Source organism: Lissotriton helveticus, chromosome 4_2, assembly GCF_964261635.1.
Source record: "Lissotriton helveticus chromosome 4_2, aLisHel1.1, whole genome shotgun sequence".
In the NCBI taxonomy this organism is placed as follows: domain Eukaryota; kingdom Metazoa; phylum Chordata; class Amphibia; order Caudata; family Salamandridae; genus Lissotriton; species Lissotriton helveticus.
The window spans coordinates 111,147,540-111,165,962 of record NC_136064.1 but is presented as its reverse complement, the minus strand read 5'-3'; the positions used below and the strand labels follow the sequence as shown (position 1 = coordinate 111,165,962).

General features: G+C 44.1%; 1 protein-coding gene across 1 annotated transcript in view; it reads right to left on the bottom strand.

Moving 5' to 3' along the window:
- Window positions 1–13,842: 13,842 nt before the first annotated feature.
- The window catches only part of LOC144752239 (uncharacterized), a 212,306-nt gene continuing 207,725 nt past the window's right edge, over window positions 13,843–18,423 (bottom strand). The window contains exon 12 of the mRNA XM_078640238.1: window positions 13,843–17,916. Within this exon, the coding sequence (XP_078496364.1) occupies window positions 15,106–17,916 (2,811 nt within the window). The 3' untranslated portion in view covers window positions 13,843–15,105. The remainder of the gene's footprint in view (window positions 17,917–18,423) is intronic.

Sequence of the window (18,423 nt, the reverse complement as noted above, 5' to 3'; positions counted from 1 at the left end):
TCTTTGTTTAGCTCTTTTCTAGGCTGGGAACTCCGTAAAGTTGTGGCTGCCTTCGAGTGGTTTATGTTTTTGCTATGCGGGGTTACTGATTGATTGTGGGTTGTTTTACTTTGTATGGTGGTATTAGGGAATTCTGTGGGGGCTGGACACGGTGGATGAGCGGGCCCTGCCTTGGTTCTTAAAAGTAGAGAATTAGCCTTAATTGCTTCCTCGACCCCCGAAAGCCTTTCCCCTAGACTGGTCATTTTGTCAATTAACGGAGAGATTATTGACTTTATCATATTTTCAAGCGAGGCCAGTAAGGAGGCATTGGTAGATACTTTAGATGTTACAATGCTAGGAGTGTTAGGGAGTGGGGAATTTATAGTTAGCGTATGTTGCTTGGCCTGCCTCCCCGTTTGTCTAACCCCATCTCTCTTCCTTTTAGTAGAGAAAACATGGGTAGCAACAGCGAGATGAGAGTTTACTATTGGGCCTGTTGCATGTGGTGTACCCTGTGAGATTTGGGTAAGTTGAAGTGAGCAGCTGGTCCTAGGGCTAGGCATTGCTATAGGGGAAATGGGAGCTCTAGATTGAAGATCTCCTGATTCCACAGGAGCGTATGTGGATCCACACATATTACTTAGTTCCTCCAATAATGAAATGGCTTGAGTTGGATCAGTAGTCTGTGGGGACAAACACACACTCGGGGGACTATCCATAACTGGTGACCGCTCTATTCTCTCTAATTCGCGGGCAATAGGGAGGACAGAGCTCTTAATGTAATAGTCCATTGTTCCCCTAAGCGACTTACTCGGGTTGAAGGATTCTCTAATGCCCCCCTTACAGTTCATAGCAAACTGGCTTTTGATGGTGGACACTGGAGCAATAACCCAATAACCCCTCCCCAATGAAAAGTTCACCAGTCCCGCTACTATGACACTTGGGAAAAACCTATATGTCAGTAGAAATAGTCAAAAGGATGTCTGTACCTTCGGTCCTTTCCCCTCTTTTCTTAATTCAGTTCCAAGGGGGATGTTACTCCCGCGAAGCGGGAGGCGCGAGAAGTATTTCAGGGATTTCCCGGTGTCCAGGGGGTGGGGCTGCCGGTCCTCTGCTCGCAGCCTCCTGGGACAGGTAGTCCTGCTGCGTCCCCCGCTCTCCCCAAGCAACAACTGGTGGCAGGAACGATGCGTCTCCCGCGAAGCGGGAGGCGCGAGAAGTATTTCAGGGATTTCCCGGTGTCCAGGGGGTGGGGCTGCCGGTCCTCTGCTCGCAGCCTCCTGGGACAGGTAGTCCCGCTGCGTCCCCCGCTCTCCCCAAGCAACAACTGGTGGCAGGAACGATGCGTCTCCTGCGAAGCGGGAGGCGCGAGAAGTATTTCAGGGATTTCCCGGTGTCCAGGGGGTGGGGCTGCCGGTCCTGCTCATGAATCCTTTAACACATCCATCTTCCCTTCCCCTGCTCATGACTCTCTTAAAAGCATCCTTCGTCTCCTTCCCTTCTCATGAATCCCTTAAACACATCCCTCATCTCCTCCCCTTCTTATAAATCCCTTAAACAAATCACTCATTTCCTCCCCTTCTTATGAATCCCTTAAACACATCCCTCATCTCCTCCCCTTCTTATGAATCCCTTAAACACATCCCTCATCTCCTCCCCTTCTTATGAATCCCTTAAACACATCCCTCATTTCCTCCCCTTCTTATGAATCCCTTAAACACATTCCTCATCTCCTCCCCTTCTTATGAATCCCTTAAACACATCCCTCATCTCCTCCCCTTCTTATAAATCCCTTAAACAAATCACTCATTTCCTCCCCTTCTTATGAATCCCTTAAACACATCCCTCATCTCCTCCCCTTCTTATGAATCCCTTAAACACATCCCTCATTTCCTCCCCTTCTTATGAATCCCTTAAACACATCCCTCATCTCCTCCCCTTCTTATGAATCCCTTTAACACATCACTCATTTCCTCCCCTTCTTATGAATCCCTTTAACACATCACTCATCTCCTCCCCTTCTTATAAATCCCTTAAACAAATCACTCCTCTCTTCCCCTGCCCATGAATCCCTTAAACACATCCCTCATCGTTTCCCCTGCTAATGAATCCCTTAAACCCATCCCTCATCTCTTCTCCTGCTCACAAATCCCTAAACACATCCCTCTTTGATTCCCCTGCTCATGAATCCGTACCCTATCCCTTAAACACTACCCTCATCTCTTCCCCTGCTCATAAATGTCTTAATCCCATCCCTCGTCTGTTCCCCTGCTCATGAATCCATTAATGCATGCCTCATCTATTCCCTTGCTCATAATTCCCTTAATCCCATCCTTCATCTGTTCCCCTGCTCATGAATCCATTAATCGCATCCTCCATCTGTTTCCCTGCTCATGAATCCATTAATCACATCCCTCATCTATTCCCCTGCTCATAAATCCATTAATCCCATCCCTCATCTGTTCCTCTGCTCAAGAATCCATGAATCTCATCCCTCATCTATTCCCCTGCTCATGAATCCCTTAAACACATCCCTCAACTCTACCCCTGCTCATGAATCCATTAATTCCATTCCTCATATGTTCCCCTGCTCATGAATCCCTTAATCCCATCCCTTGTCTGTTCCCCTGCTCATGAATCCATTAATCCCATCCCTTGTCTCTCCCCTGCTCATGAACCCATTAATCCCATCCCTTGTCTCTCCCCCTGCTTATGAATCCCTTAAACCCATCCCTCATCCCTCTCCCTTCTCATGAATCCAGTAAACAGATCCCTCGTGCCTCCCCCTGCTCATGAATCCTGTAAACACATCCCTTGTCTCTCCCCCGCTCATAAATCCATTAATCCCATTCCTCATCTGTTCCCCTGCTCATGAATCCTGTAAACACATCCCTCGTCTCTCCCCTGCTCATGAATCCATTAATCCCATCCCTCGTCTGTTCCCCTGCTCATGAATCCATTAATCCCATCCCTCATCTGTTCCTCTGCTCATGAATCTTGTAAACACATCCCTCGTCTCTACCCCTGCTCATGTATCCATTAATCCCATCCCTAATCTCTTTCCCTGCTCATGAATCCATTAATCCCATCCCTCATCTGTTCCTCTGCTCATTAATCCAGTAAACACATCCCTCATCTCCTCCCCTGCTCATGAATCCATGAGCTTGACTCCAGTCCCTGGTAATTACCTGTCCCATAAACCTATATCTTGACAACAGGCAGAACCCACGTGGTGTTCACCAGAATCCGGGGTTGTGTTGTCGACACCTGGGTGAAGCATTGAGTGTCACTGTTGTGACAAGAGGCACTGACTGGGAAGAGCTGACCTGGCATGTGGGGCCAGGAAAGCTTTGTTGCAGCTGCATGGTGGACACTTGAAAGTTTTGTATGGTTTTCACCACTGTACAGATGTGAGCGCCTTTCTCTCTGGGCAGCAATGCACCACGCCACGCCCACTGCGGCACAGTGAGATCTGTGCCGGGATTAGAGGCACAGCTGCTCTCTATCTGAGGCTTAAGAGGCCACAATATCACCTTTGAACCTGTGGGATAAACCTTACTTGCCAAGCTTCATTAAATGCGATATCTTTGGGCGTGGCTTCGGTGCCTGTGAAGATGGTCGCTCTCGCGTAGAGCTCCGTGGCGGCGGCGGGAGACGGATCTCCTCCTGGCGGACTTACTTGATCTACGGCCCCGTAAACCACTCGCTGGCACTCATGAACTGCTGCTGTGCCCATAGAAGTGCCTACATGTGAGCGTTTTTGTACTTTTTTCTTCCCACTCGGCCGAGTCTCATTAGTTGTGGCCGCCATTTTGTTTTACATGTTTTCGCCACTCGTACACTCTCCTCATGCAGCATTTCACAACTTAGGCATGTTTTGCCTTGTTATTGCCATTTATGCTCATTGGTGAATGCTATGGACTGCTGCTGTGCTCATCGAAGTGCCTACATATGTCTAGGGAGAGCTTTTTTTTTTCCGTCCAGCTCGGCCATGCCTTATTAGTTGTGCCCACCATTTTATTTCTCAAATTTTCGCCACCTGACACTTTCCTCATGCTGCATTTTCCATCTTAGGTAAGTTATGCCTATTTTTCACCATTTATGCTCTCTGATGAAGGCTAATGTTGGGAACTCAACGTTTTTCGCAGTAGCTGCTCCCTGAGTTTTTTTTAAACGTTCTGTCTCTACTAAGCAGTGTGTACTAAAACACGTCTTTTTACTTCATAAGGAATTTCATGTTGCTGTGTTCGTCATGGCAACAGCTCGCTCTACCCGAAGTACTGGCACTCCTCTTGACTGTTCTGGATTAGAGGACTATAATCCTTTTAGTATCCTACACGAAAATATGGATGACTTAGACTCTGGCCATTCTGCCTCTGGCGGTGCATTGTCTGCTATGCCTCACACTGCCTCTAAATCATCATCTAAAAAAACTCCTACCTCATCGACTGTGTCAGGCAAACGTGTCAAGAAGGACCCACCTTCTCTTTCCACTTCTATAACACCAATTTCTATGGAACTAATTCTTGAAGAACTACGTGCTCTCAAACCTTACATGGAGGAAACTAAGATCCGTCTCCACGGTCTCGAGGACAAATGCTCACATACAGAACAAAATGCTCACCACTTGGAAAGACGAGTTGACTCTGTTCAGGCTATCACCAATCAGGTGCCTCCTATGCAACTAGAGATTTATCACCTTAAACAGCAAGGGGGAAAATTTAGAGAATCGTAATCGACACAACAATTTGTGCATTTATGGTCTTGAGGAAGGTCTTGAAGGCTCAGAACCTCTTTCTTTTTTCAATCCGTCTTTTGGGTTTTCCTGACACTCCAAAATTGAATATCCAGACAGCTAATCGCTTGGGTCAAAGCCCACGATCATCTTCCTCCTCAACCAAACCGAGAGGTATTATTCTATTTTTTTTTAATACACCGATTTGCTTAAGGTATTACATGCCACCTGTTAGACCTGTCAGCCCTAGGGTGGTATTTCCCTATTTTTTTCGCCCTTGACTCATTTTTCCCACCTTCTTTTTTTGTTGGCCGTAGATCTCCGAGCACCTTCCCATTGCTAATCAATGCTAAGGTGCAGGTGCTCTCTTCCCCCAACATGGCTGCCACTGGCCCCTGCTAGTTACACCGTAACAACTCCAATGCTACCAGATACCTCTGCACATCTACGTGGTTTATTTTTCCTTTACAGGCATATCTAATAGAAGGTTGTTTCATATGTACTATTAGTTCTGTTTAGCGCAAACATAGTCTTATGGGTGTGCTCTGTTTATGTCTTTCAGATCTCCCTCCCTGCTGTCCCCTTCCTTCCCTTCCCTGATCATTTCATTTTTTCCCCTCACTTGATATTCCCAATGCTCTGTGCCATTACGGCAATTCAGGCGTTGGTTCGATCTAGAGGTGGGCGTACTAATCAACAAACCAATCCCGAGGACGTTATTATAACACCGGGGTTGTGTTGTCGACACCTGGGTGAAGTACTGAGTGTCACTGTTGTGACAAGAGTCACTGACAGGGAAGTGCTGACCTGGCATGTGGGGCCAGGAAAGCTTTGTTGCAGCTGCATGGTGGACACTTGAAAGTTTTGTATGGTTTTCACCACTATACAGATTTGAGCGCCTTTCTCTCTGGGCAGCAATGCACCACGCCACGCCCACTGCGGCACAGTGAGATCTGTGCAGCATAGTGAGATCTGTGCTGAGATTAGAGGCACAGCTGCTCTCCATCTGATGCTTAAGAGGCCACAATATCACCTTTGAAACCGTGGGATGAAACTTACTTGCCAAGCTTCATTAAATGTGATATCTTGGGGCGTGGCTTCTGCACCTGTGCAGATGGCCACTCTCGCGTAGAGCTTCGTGGCGGCGCCGGGAGACGGATTTCCTCCTGGCAGACTTACTTGTTCTCCGGCCCCGTAAACCACACACTGGCACTCATGAACAGCTGCTGTGGCCATAGAAGTGCCTACATGCGTCCGGGGTGAGCGTTTTTGGACTTTTTTCTTCCCACTCGGCCGAGCCTCATTAGTTGCGGCCGCCATTTTGTTTTACATGTTTTCGCCACTCGTACACTCTCCTCATGCTGCCTTTCACAACTTAGGCATGTTTTGCCTTGTTATTGCCATTTATGCTCACTGGTGAATGCTACGGACGGCTGCTGTGCTCATTGAAGTGCCTACATATGTCTAGGGAGAGCTTTTTAAAAACATTTTTATTCCTGCTTGGCCGTGCCTTATTAGTTGTGCCCACCATTTTATTTCTCAAATTTTCGCCACCTGACACTTTCCTCATGCTGAATTTTCCATCTTAGGTAAGTTTTGCCTATTTTTCACCATTTATGCTCTCTGATGAAGGCTAATGTTGGGAACTCAACTTATTTCGCAGTAGCTGCTCCCTGAGGTTTTTTTTTAAACTTTCTGTCTCTACTAAGCAGTGGGTACTAAAACACGTCTTTTTTCTTCATAAGGAATTTCATGTTGCTGTGTTCGTCATGGCAACTGCTCGCTCTACCCGAAGTACTGGCACTCCTCTTGACTGTTCTGCATTAGAGGACTATGATCCTTTTAGTATCCTACACGAAAATATGGATGACTTAGACTCTGGCCATTCTGCCTCTGGCGGTGCACTGTCTGCTATGCCTCACACTCCCTATAAATCATCATCTAAAAAAACTCCTACCTCATCGACTGTGTCAGGCAAACGTGTCAAGAAGGACCCACCTTCTCTTTCCACTTCTACAACACCAATCTCTATGGAACTAATTCTTGAAGAACTACGTGCTCTCAAACCTTACATGGAGGAAACTAAGATCCGTCTCCAATGTCTCGAGGACAAATGCTCACATAAAGAACAAAATGTTCACCACCTGGAAAGACGAGTTGACTCTGTTCAGGCTATCACCAATCAGTTGCCTTCTATGCAACTAGAGATTTATCACCTTAAACAGCAAGGGGGAAAATTTAGAGAATCGTAATCGACACAACAATTTGTGCATTTATGGTCTTGAAGGCTCAGAACCTCTTTCTTTTTTCAATCCGTCTTTTGCGTTTTCCTGACACTCCAAAATTGAATATCCAGACAGCTAATCGCTTGGGTCAAAGCCCACGATCATCTTCCTCCTCAACCAAACCGAGAGGTATTATTCTATATTTTTTTTAATACACCAATTTGATTAAGGTATTACATGCTACCAGACATACATGAAACATTTCCTGGCAAGGATCTAATCTCTTCTTCGCTCAGGACTATGCCAAAGCAACAGCTGACAGAAGGAAAACATTTTTGGACATGCAACCTGCTCTTTGTAGTTTGAAAGCAACATATGGTTTGTTCCATCCTTGCCTTATGAAAGTGACTTACAACAATAAAACCACCACTTATGAAGATCCTGCTCGCCTACAACATTTCCCAGATAACTGCAGAGAAGAAAACATGGATGTCTCTCGTTCATCGATGATGTTATTGCTTCCTTGTTGTTTGTTATCGTTTGTTATTATCTGTATTCTACTTATATTGTTATCTTCTATTGTTCCCTTGTTGTGCCTCTTGTTGTTTGTTGATATATACATTTTACTTCTATTGATATTGCTTGTTGTTGTTTTGTTGAACCTCTTATAATAATTTTTTTTTTACTATCAGGTGCAGATTGTTGTGGTTTTCTGATATGTGATTCCTTTTCCCGCCTGAATGGTGTCTCCATTTCCCTTCCCCGTCCTGGGGCTTCCAGCCTGATCGTGCCATCTTCCTTATGTGGCTTCACCACCCTGTTCATTATTTGTTTGTGGTATGTCCTTTCGTCTTTCTTTATTTTTTCACTGTATTGTTTTTCTTCCAAAGTATTTCCTCTATCATATTTTCTCTTTCCTGGCTCGCTTTTTCATCTCTTTATGTATTTTCAAACTTTTCCTTTCTATCCCTCTCTCCTTTTCCTTTCCTTTTACTGGTCTCCCTCTTTCTTTTGCTCCATTACCTGGTACTCGATCTTTGTCGCTATATTTCCTACTTTATATCCTCTTTTATTTATACTGTTACTCTATTGGATTCCTCTTACTGGGGAAAGTTACTTATATTGCATTATTGTATTTTGTTAAATTGCAGTTTTTTCATATCAAACTCTTTTAATGGTTTGTATTTTTAGATGTCGTTAAAAGTTATATCCTGGAATGTTCAAGGTTTAGGATCTCCCATAAAAAGGCAACAGGTTTCATCACATATTGCTGGTTTGAAAGGTGATATTGTTTAATTGCAAGAAATTCATGTGACAATTAAAGAGATAGCTAAGCTTCAACGTCAATGGGTGGGTCATGTTTTTGCATCCCCTGGTTCTGGGAAATAGAATGGTGTAGCTATTCTTTGTCATAAATGTTTAGATGTCCAACTTATGCACCAAGATACAGACTTTGACGGTAGATGGGTTTCTGTTTCCTTACTAATTAATAAAATCTCTTTGACCATTCTTAATGTATATGCACCCACTACTCCTGCCAATCTTTTTTGCCCCAAATTGTATCTAAATTGATGACATATACTGATGACCATTTAATCCTTGGTGGAGTTTGTAATATGGTAGTCGATCCTTTTATAGATAGACATTCTAATTCCAAATGTATTCCCTCTCCCATTCACACTCAATTTACTTCTACTATAGCTCAAAGATCCCTTGTTGATGCTTGGAGATTATATCACCCCACTCTCCAAGAATATACTTATTTCTCCCCGGTCCATTCCTCTTGTTCACGTAAAGATTACTTATTTATCTCTAAAGCCCTTTCCCAACATCTTTCCCATTCTGACATAGGACCTATCTTAATTTCAGACCTTGCCCCTGTATCCTTAGATCTGGACTTGCTCCCCCCCATTGAAGGAACTCGGAGCTGGAGATTTAATAATTCCCTCCTCTTGGATCCTAAATTCACACCAGCATTTCAGAAATTTGCTGACACCTTTTTTTTATAGAAAATACATCTCCTCATGCCTCTCCTCAAATAATTTGGGACACTTTTAAAGCTGCCTCTAGAGACTTCATTATTTCGTTTGTTGCCCAGAAGCAGAAATCTTCCTCTCAAACCATACAACTACTTAGTTCGCGTATTAAACAATTGGAACACTCTTATTATTCTACACATGCTCACTTTGATTTGAGTGAACTTATCAAGGCCAAATTTGCTTTTAATAATCTTTCAACTGAATCTGCAAATGTATATTTACTTAAGTCTAGTGCTAAGTACTATAGTGCTCAAAACAAAGCTGGTAATCTTCTTGCCAATTATCTTAAGATCAAAAAAGAACGCACTAAAATTGAATCAATTTTAACTTCAACCAGTAATATGGTTCATAAGAATGAGGACATTCTTTTAGAATTTACTAATTTTTAGCAAAATCTTTATACTTCTGAATCTCCTTCTCTACAATCTGATATTACTCAATATTTATCCTCTATTTCCCCACCTTCTTCTCCTGATGTAGATTTCTCTTCTTTAGAAGCTGATATTCAACCTTCTGACATCCTTACCGCTATTCTGTCTATTAAAAAGGGGCAAGCCACAGGATCCGGATGGTTTCAGAATTGAATTCTACACACATTTTTCCCAACTTCTTATTCCGAAACGACACCAATTATTTGTATATTTTACAAATCGGGAGGATCTTTTCAGGAGGCTTTAAATTGTCTTCTCCCTAAAGACAATAAAGATCACACACTGTGCAAAAATTACAGACCCATTTCTTCAATAAATTTAGATTATAAAATATTTTTGAAAATTCTTGACCTTCGATTAGATTGTTCTTTTCCAATCGAGTGGGGCAATAAACAATGTGGTTTCATTAAGTGATGGCACTTATCCAATAATTTCCAATTCTTTTTTAACGTCTTAAATAAATCCATATCATATAAAAATTTGTTAGCAGCAATTTCATTAGACGCTGAAAAAGCTTTTGATAGAGTCAGTTGGTCCTTTATCTTTTCAACACTTGCTTGGTTCGGTTTTGGCCCAAAATTCATCAATTATGTCTCTCTGCTTTATTCCTCTCCTAGGTCTTTCATTCTAGCCAATGGACTTGTATCTCCTTCTTTTCCTCTTCATAGAGGAGTTTGACAAGGTTGCCCCCTTTCTCCACTTCTATTTATCCTTGCCCTAGAACCTTTTTTAACAAAAATTAGATCGAATACAAACATTACAGGTTTTCCCTAGGGTATTAATCAGTTAAAACTCTCAGTCTATGCAGATGACATCTTATTATTTATTTCCAATCCACAAACGTCCTTGCCAGCATTTCTCTCAGAGGTAAACGATTCCACTCGTTTCAGGTTATAAACTTAATGCTGACAAGTGTAAAATTCTTCCACTAAACAAATTCTGCTTTCATGCTGACTTTTCATCTTCTTCCTTTCACTGGATCCAGTTAAAATTAAATATATTGGACTATGGTTTAATCCTTCTATTAAAGATACGGTTGTTTCAAACTTAAAAGAATTACTATCACTTTTAACTACTTCCACGTCACATTGGCATCCTTTATTTTTATCCTGGTGGGGTAGACTTGACGCTATAAAAATGATGCTTGAACTGGTTATATTGTTTTAGTTATTAAATATCCCAATTACTATTCCAAAATGTTTCTATAAAAACATATATAGTATTCTTTTGAAATTTTTATGGCAGAACAAAACAGCTAGAATGTCTCTTTGTAAGCTTAAAAAACCTAAACACATGGGTGGAGTCATTTTTCCTGATTTTTACTCCTATCATACTGCATTTTGTCTTAATCAGTCTTCTTTTCTACTGTCTGAGAACGCAACTGACTCTAACCTTTATCCTCTATGGGTAGATATTGAAAAATGCTCTTTTCACCCTTTTTCTTTTGAAGAATATGTCTCTCTTTCTCAAACTCCTTATTTCGCTATCTTGTCCTATTCTCAAAAACGCTCGTACTACCTTCCGACTACTCTTCTATTCTGTTCACGATGACCACACGCAATTCTTAAATTCATCAATTTGGTATAATAAAAATATAAAACTTAATAACAGGTTTATTTTCTGGAAAGATTGGTTATCTCATGGCCTGAAGTGGACTCATCAACTTTTTCAAGATGGTGTTTGTCTTCCTTTTGCAACGATGCAATCCCGCTTTTCTCTTCCCCCTTCATACGAATCCAAATAAATGTCTCTGATTGCAGTCGCTCAAACCTCTTATAACACTTTAACATCTGTTCGCATACTCACCTCTTCACCTCTTATCAAAAAAATTGTTTTTACGTTACTCACCCTCCGCATCTTTAATTTGTAAGAATTTAATGGACGTCCCTATTACTCGTGACAAATCACAGGTGGAATGTCATTGGGAATCTGATTTGGGGGAATCTTTCCTTATTTCAAAATGGAATACGATCTGGACTAAAGTAAGGAAGTCTTCTAGAGCAGCCAATACTACTCAAACTTTGTTTTTTATTTATAATAGACTTCTCGTCACTCCAGCTCAATTACATACTATTGACCCTGCCATCCCCCGCTACGTGCTGGTCCTGTACTGCCCTCTTTGCAGATCTCAAGCATATGTTATTTGAATGCCCAACTATTCAGACTTTTTGGACCCAGTTTAGCACCAAATTAATTCTAATTTTCACACTCAAATTCCCTTCTCTCTTTCCCATATTTTTCTAGGTAGCATCTCTGAAGTTTGGTCCTCCCATGACACTGACATTCGTATTATTGATTTACTTATAGCTGTTGCGTTTCATCAAATGACTAAGACATGGAAAGATGCCTCTGCTGTATCTTTTCAAGCATGGTGGTATGGAGTTTGCTACAACCATAGATTAGATAGGGCTTATGTACACCCAATCACACTTGCTATTAAACTAGATATACTTTGGTTACCCGATACTGAGTTCTTAGACGTATCAGCTACGCTACCATCTGCACATAACCCCTACTCTGAGGAAGTATCCAAACTTTCTTGACTTTATAATTACTGTTGCTTTTAATATTTGTATCCTATGGTTATAGATTTTTTAATGTAGTAGGATATTTTATGCAAATCTATTATTTTTTGCTTATGATAACTTACATGGTTCTTAACCTACCTCCCCTCTCCCTTTTTCCATCTTTCTGCCCCCCTATGTTTTCTCTCTTTTCCCTCCCCCATAAGCTTAAGTGATACTATTTTTCTTTATGAAATGTGTATTGATTATTGTATTGTATTTTCTCTTTTTATCAAATAAAATTATTTTAAACTTTAAAAAAAGGTGATATCTTAACTCTACTTTTTAACCTTGAATTCCTGGGCGTCATTAAATGGGATATCTTAACTCTACTTTTTAACCTTGCATTCCTGGGTGTCATTAAATGTGGTATCTTAACTCTACTTTTTAACCTTGCATTCCTGGGCGTCATTAAATGTGGTATTTTAATTTCACTTTTTAACCTTGCATTCCTGGGCGTCATTAAATGTGATATCTTAACTCTACTTTTTAACCTTGAATTCCTGGGCGTCATTAAATGTGATATCTTAACTCTACTTTTTAACCTTGAAATCCTGGGTGTCATTAAATGTGATATCTTAACTCTACTTTTTAACCTTGCATTCCTGGGCGTAATTAAATGTGATATTTTAACTCTACTTTTTAACCTTGAATTCCTGGGCGTCATTAAATGTGATATCTTAACTCTACTTTTCAACCTTGAATTCCTGGGCGTCATTAAATGTGATATCTTAACTCTACTTTTTAACCTTGCATTCCTGGGCGTAATTAAATGTGATATCTTAACTCTACTTTTTAACCTTGAATTCCTGGGCGTCATTAAATGTGATATCTTAACTCTACTTTTTAACCTTGAATTCCTGGGCGTCATTAAATGTGGTATCTTAACTCTACTTTTTAACCTTGCATTCCTGGGCGTCATTAAATGTGGTATTTTAATTTCACTTTTTAACCTTGCATTCCTGGGCGTCATTAAATGCAGTATCTTAATTTCACTTTTTAACTTGAATTCCTGGGCGTCATTAAATGTGCCATCTTTCCTATGGTGTCTTTACTTGATCCTGCTATAGGTTTTGTTGCAGCTGAGAGGGGGGGCTCTTAGGTCTGTCTCTACCATGGCTGGGGTATGTTTGGTCTTCTAGGCACATCCAACTCTGGACAACACCAAAGGCTTCAGAGGATCCCCAACACTGACATGTTACTGCAGGATGTATGTCGTTACTACGCATGCTTTTACAACGCATGCCTTTACCACGCAACTTTTACAACGCAAGTCGTTACAACGACTTGCGTTGGGGGGCGCTGGATAGTGAATAGTTTAATTTACTATTCCAACTCCAGTTCCCGTGGATAGTAGGGAAGGTTTTGGATAGTAAATTAAACTATTCCCTATTGTACAGCGCCCCCCAGCGCAAGTCGTTGTTACGACTTGCGTTGTAAAAGTTGCGTGGTAAAGGTAGTGCGTGGTAAAAGTTGCGTTGTAAACGCTGTTTACCATTAGTGCAGCACAAGGCACCACCAGCCCAAGGTGTATAATTAAACCATTCACAAACTGTTGTATGTCAGAATATCATATACAGAAATATTGCCTGGCATAAATATCGGGTCCTACATATGGTTTACAAACATATCGTCCCATCTGACGTAGACGTTCATCACTACCTCCAGGTGCTATTGTTGTAGACACCATGGGGGACATGATATGTATGGCAGGCGATATCTGAACACAGATCTTCTGGTCTCCAGAGAACAGACTGCTGCGTCTTGAGAGCCCTGCATTGCCTCAGAATCACATCCCCCCTGCCCCCTGGTTTCCCAAAACCTGCCCCAGCACCATCACCCAAAAGAGAGAGAGGGCCACAGCTTAGGGAAAGTTACTTTATATTAAATACAGTGTTTTCTTTTAAACTCTGGCATTTTTAAATATTAATTACAGTAAATAGGAAGTGTCAAGTCCTCAGAGCGTGCTCTGTGTTCTCCGTCAGTGCTTTTGGGGTTCTGCCCCCTTGTCGTCTCAGTTTTGGGGTTCCTGTGAAGAATGGAGGGGTCCCGCCCCCTCCGTCTCCTGCGTCACTCAGCTGCCCCTTTGTCCAGGGAAGGTCTACTGAAGGGTGGCAGAGCTGGAAGTCCTTGAGAATGTCCTCCTGCTGTCCAGCAGCGCCCTAACAGTTTGTGACCCCAAATACAGCGATCCCCTGAACTAGAGCAGGAGTCCAGAGCCCAGCGACCTGGTCAGTGGTGTCCTCACCGCAGGCGCGGAGCACCGTCGCAGAAGCTCCAGTCCCTGCCTGGGTAGCAGCAAACTTTCACCCTGTATCCTGGCCGAAGGGTCGGTCTGGGCTACGTTTTTTTTTAATGTTTCTTGATATAGCGTACGACTCACTCCCGAAGGGGTATCTCAGCTCTGTGCTGATCAGACAAACGGAGACATTCTAAAACAACCAAGTTTTTAGCATCTTCTTGAAGTTTATAAAACCTGTGCTTCGACCGGAAGAGATAAGTGTGATGTGTGACCGCTTCCCACTAACATGTCCTGGGTCCGCCTCGTCACACACACACCTGCCCGGTGGGAAAACGACCCCTAAATGACCCACCAGAAATGCCCAGTCTCATGTAATTAGAAGTGGTGGCATGATGAACGCGCATGTCTCAGCCTCAAGTTCTCCTCACGTCGCCATGGCTAGTGGCCGAGACCTCAGCGCAGTCAGATGGATCGCATGTGGTCTCGGTGTGGGTGGGCAGGACCCTACCACAGAGCAGTGCGAATGAACGAGCATGGTCTGGCTGTGACCACCCCTTCTTCTCATACCAGGTTTCTTCCACCCAGCTGACTTTGTCTTCTGTGAGGCTAAAGTACCTGAATGTGTGTTTTGTCTGGTGATTGAATCGTTCAAAGTTTGAGCTGCCACGCCTGCTCATGGAGTCAAGGACCACAGGCACCTTCCTGACTGCGAAAGGTCCCTCTTCGATGACAGCAGGCCTCTCCTCCGTCTCAGCAACCACGCCTGCTCTCTGAAGAGTTGGTTTCCGGGTTCTGCTCTTGCTTGCTTCACCTGTGCACCCCCAGGCTCATCTAGGAGAGTATACTGATGCCACAGCCACTTGGTCCGTCTGTAGTTGGACATCTGGTCACCTCCAGATGGGCAGGCTGCCGGTCCTGCGACTTCTCTCTGCTTGGGATGTGCCCGCCCCTGGAGCAGGGTCACAGTGCTTCACTGCTTTAGGGGCCACAGGAGCCGCTGCTCGAGGCTTCCTGGCAGAACCCAGAAGGGTCTTTGAGGATGTTGGGCTTCCATGACCCACAGGGGACGGAGCATGTCCACGAGGGTCTTCCGTGGACTCTGGTTTGGGTGACGCCTGGAGTCTTCGTGCCGCTGGAGGTGTGGTGACTAACTTTGGAGAAGTCACAAGCTCAGGTCTGGGAGACGCTGGCCCTCTCTGGGTGACGGGGGACCTGGAAGTGTCACGGAGCTGCACGGAGTCTGTTCGTGGCAGAGTTTTACGTGGAGAAGTTAGAGAGGGCCTGAGTGTGTAGCAGAAGCCTCTGTCCTTATCCAGGTCTCTAACAGTCCCACTTCCCATGGTTTGGGTTTCCTTCTTGGACTTAGCGCTGCCACCCTTCCACCCTTCCGAGGGAGCCGTAGCATTTCCCTTGCTTTGGACTGACCTGGGTAGAGTCGTTCTACGACTCAAGGCGCTGGGCCTTGCTCCTTGTGGTGAAGACAAATGTTCCACCGGTGAGCTGGGTGGTTTCTGCCCTTTGGTATCCTGAGCTCCAGCTGCAACAGAGGACCTTTCCTTTGCAGAGTGAACTCTCCGGACGCCCACCCCTCCCTCACGTGCACTCCCAAATGTGCTGGTCTTTTGCTCCCCAGGTTCAGGGTCCTTGAGCAGGTCTTTGCCCTTGTGACTTCTGATAATGGATCCTTGTGTCCTGACTCTTTCTACTGTCCTTGGGGGGTTGTTGTGCTCCCCTTCCCCACTGTCACAGGTGCCCCGCTGCTCTCTCTTCCATTTGGCACAGGGGCTAAGTGGCGCCTTCTGCACAGCAAGATTTTCATATGATTTTAGCCCTTTCACCAGCGTCCGGCATTCCACTGTTTCACCCACCCGCGGGAACTCAGCCAAGATGGGTCCGGCACTGAGAGGTCTTGTGGTTGTAAGCCTAGCACTTGGCTTAATGCAGATCTCAGGTCTTAGTGGCTGGTATTCCTCCACTGAATCAGGACTTGTTGACATATTTCCAGTTGACGACTGAGATTTGATGTCAGATGTTGCTAGCAAGTAAGCAGTTGATGGCTGGTGGTTGACCTCAGACCCTGTTAGCATGCTTCCAGTTGATGGCTGGTGGTTGACCTCAGATCTTTCGTGCATGCTGTTAGTTGATGGATGGTTGTTGACCTCAGGTATTGCTGGCTTGTTAGCAGTTGATTGATGATTATTAACCTCAGGTCTTGCTGGTTTCTTTGCAGCTGAAGGTTGGCAGTTGACCTCAGATCTTTCATGCATGCTGTTAGCTGATGGATGGTTGTTGACCTCAGGTCTTGATGGCTTGGTTGCAGTTGGTGGATGGTTGTTGACCTCAGCTCTTGCTGGCTTGGTTGCAGTTGGTGGATGGTTGTTGACCTCAGCTCTTGCTGGCTTGGTTGTAATTGATGGGTCGTTGTTGACCTCAGGCCTTGATGGCTTGGTTGCAGTTGGTGGAGGGTTGTTGACCTCAGGTCTTGCTGGCTTGGTTGCAGTTGGTGGATGGTTGTTGACCTCAGCTCTTACTGGCTTGGTTGTAATTGATGGGTCGTTGTTGACCTCAGGCCTTGATGGCTTGGTTGCAGTTGGTGGAGGGTTGTTGACCTCAGGTCTTGCTGGCTTGGTTGCAGTTGGTGGAGGGTTGTTGACCTCAGGTCTTGCTGGCTTGGTTGCAGTTGGTGGATGGCTGTTGACCTCAGTTCTTGCTGGCTTGATTGCAGTTAATGGATGGTTGTTAACCTCAGGTCTTGCTGGCTTGGTTGCAGTTGAAGGTTGAATGTTCATCTCAGTTCTTGTTGGCTTGTTTCTAGCTAATGGATGGTTGTTGACATCACAACTTGCTGGTTGGTCTGGAAGTGATTCTTGATGACTGACCGTAGGACTTGCTAGCATGTTTTGAGTTGATGTTTTATTGTTGACAGTGGATCCATCGTGTGTGTTTCCAGTTAATGCATGATTGCTTGCCTGAGATTTAGATGACAGGTGCCCAGGTAATGGGCAATTGTTGACCTCAGCTTTTGTCTCAAGGTATCCAGTTGATGGAGAAACGCTAGGCTTAGGTTTTGGTGGTCGCATTCTTGTTGGAGGATGGGCGTTGAAATCAAGTTTTGTTTGAACAGACTCACCGGACTGGTGACTGCTAATATCGGGTCTAGCTAAAATGTTTTTTGGGAGGTTGCTGTCTGAGGTCCTGGATAAGCCAGGTACAGTAGATGGATGAATAGAAAAGTCTGGTTGTGCCCAAGCATTGCCAAGTTGTAACTCACTGGAATTGTCTGAAAGGACAGGCTGAATAGGAGGCCACTTTGATCGGGACCTGCCATTCTTATCCGGAGAAATAACATATCGCATCTGCTGACTCAGCACAGTTTCAGAGAGTTCTCGCAGCTGGCGTGCATTCTCTTCATCGGACTGGGCTTCAATGTCCTGTTCCCGGTCCCGTCTAACCCAAGGCCCTTGGCAAGAGAAGTAGGCCATCCTGGCTGGGTTGATGGTGGGGGAGCGAGACTTGGTGCGTCGTATGCTCCCATACCTACAGGCGGCTCGAAGACTTCTTTCCAGTGTCAGCTCCAGGTCATCTCGGCTACGGTGGTCCTCGGTTACGCTGCATGTTGCTATGGACCTGCGCTTCTCCAGGCGCTCCCGCTCCAAATGCTGTCGCCGTTGCTCTTCCATTTCTCTCTCCTTGTTTTCCTGCAAAAGAAATACATTTGGGTGAACAATCTGTGCTCGAACACTGAAGGGAATGCATGTGTGTGGGCACAAAAACATCTGGTAGGGATGTGGAGCAGCATTGGAGCACCTTAAGTGTAAGAAGAAACTACTACTTAATTGTGAGAACAAGATGGCATGTGTTGTAGTTTCACAGGTGGTGCATTATCTTTCGATCCAGTGGTATGACCCTGAATCATTACTAGTGGTGTCAAGGTGGATGTCTGTTATGAAACTCTTTTATGGGTGTGAGTTTGTAAAGAGAATCTCCAAAAATGTCGACCTTCTTTGGATGTCAACTCAGAATACTCTATCACTTGGTACCATCATCAGATTGTTGTGAAGCCCAAAAAAACCCTTTAGGTGCTCAGCCGCTGCCCTACCACAGGGGGAGGTTGGGCAAGACACATTTGAACCCAATATAGATACTCAGCAAGACTATTGTTACAGGAAAGTAACTTTTCAATGGTGGTGTGAATCCCTTGTAGA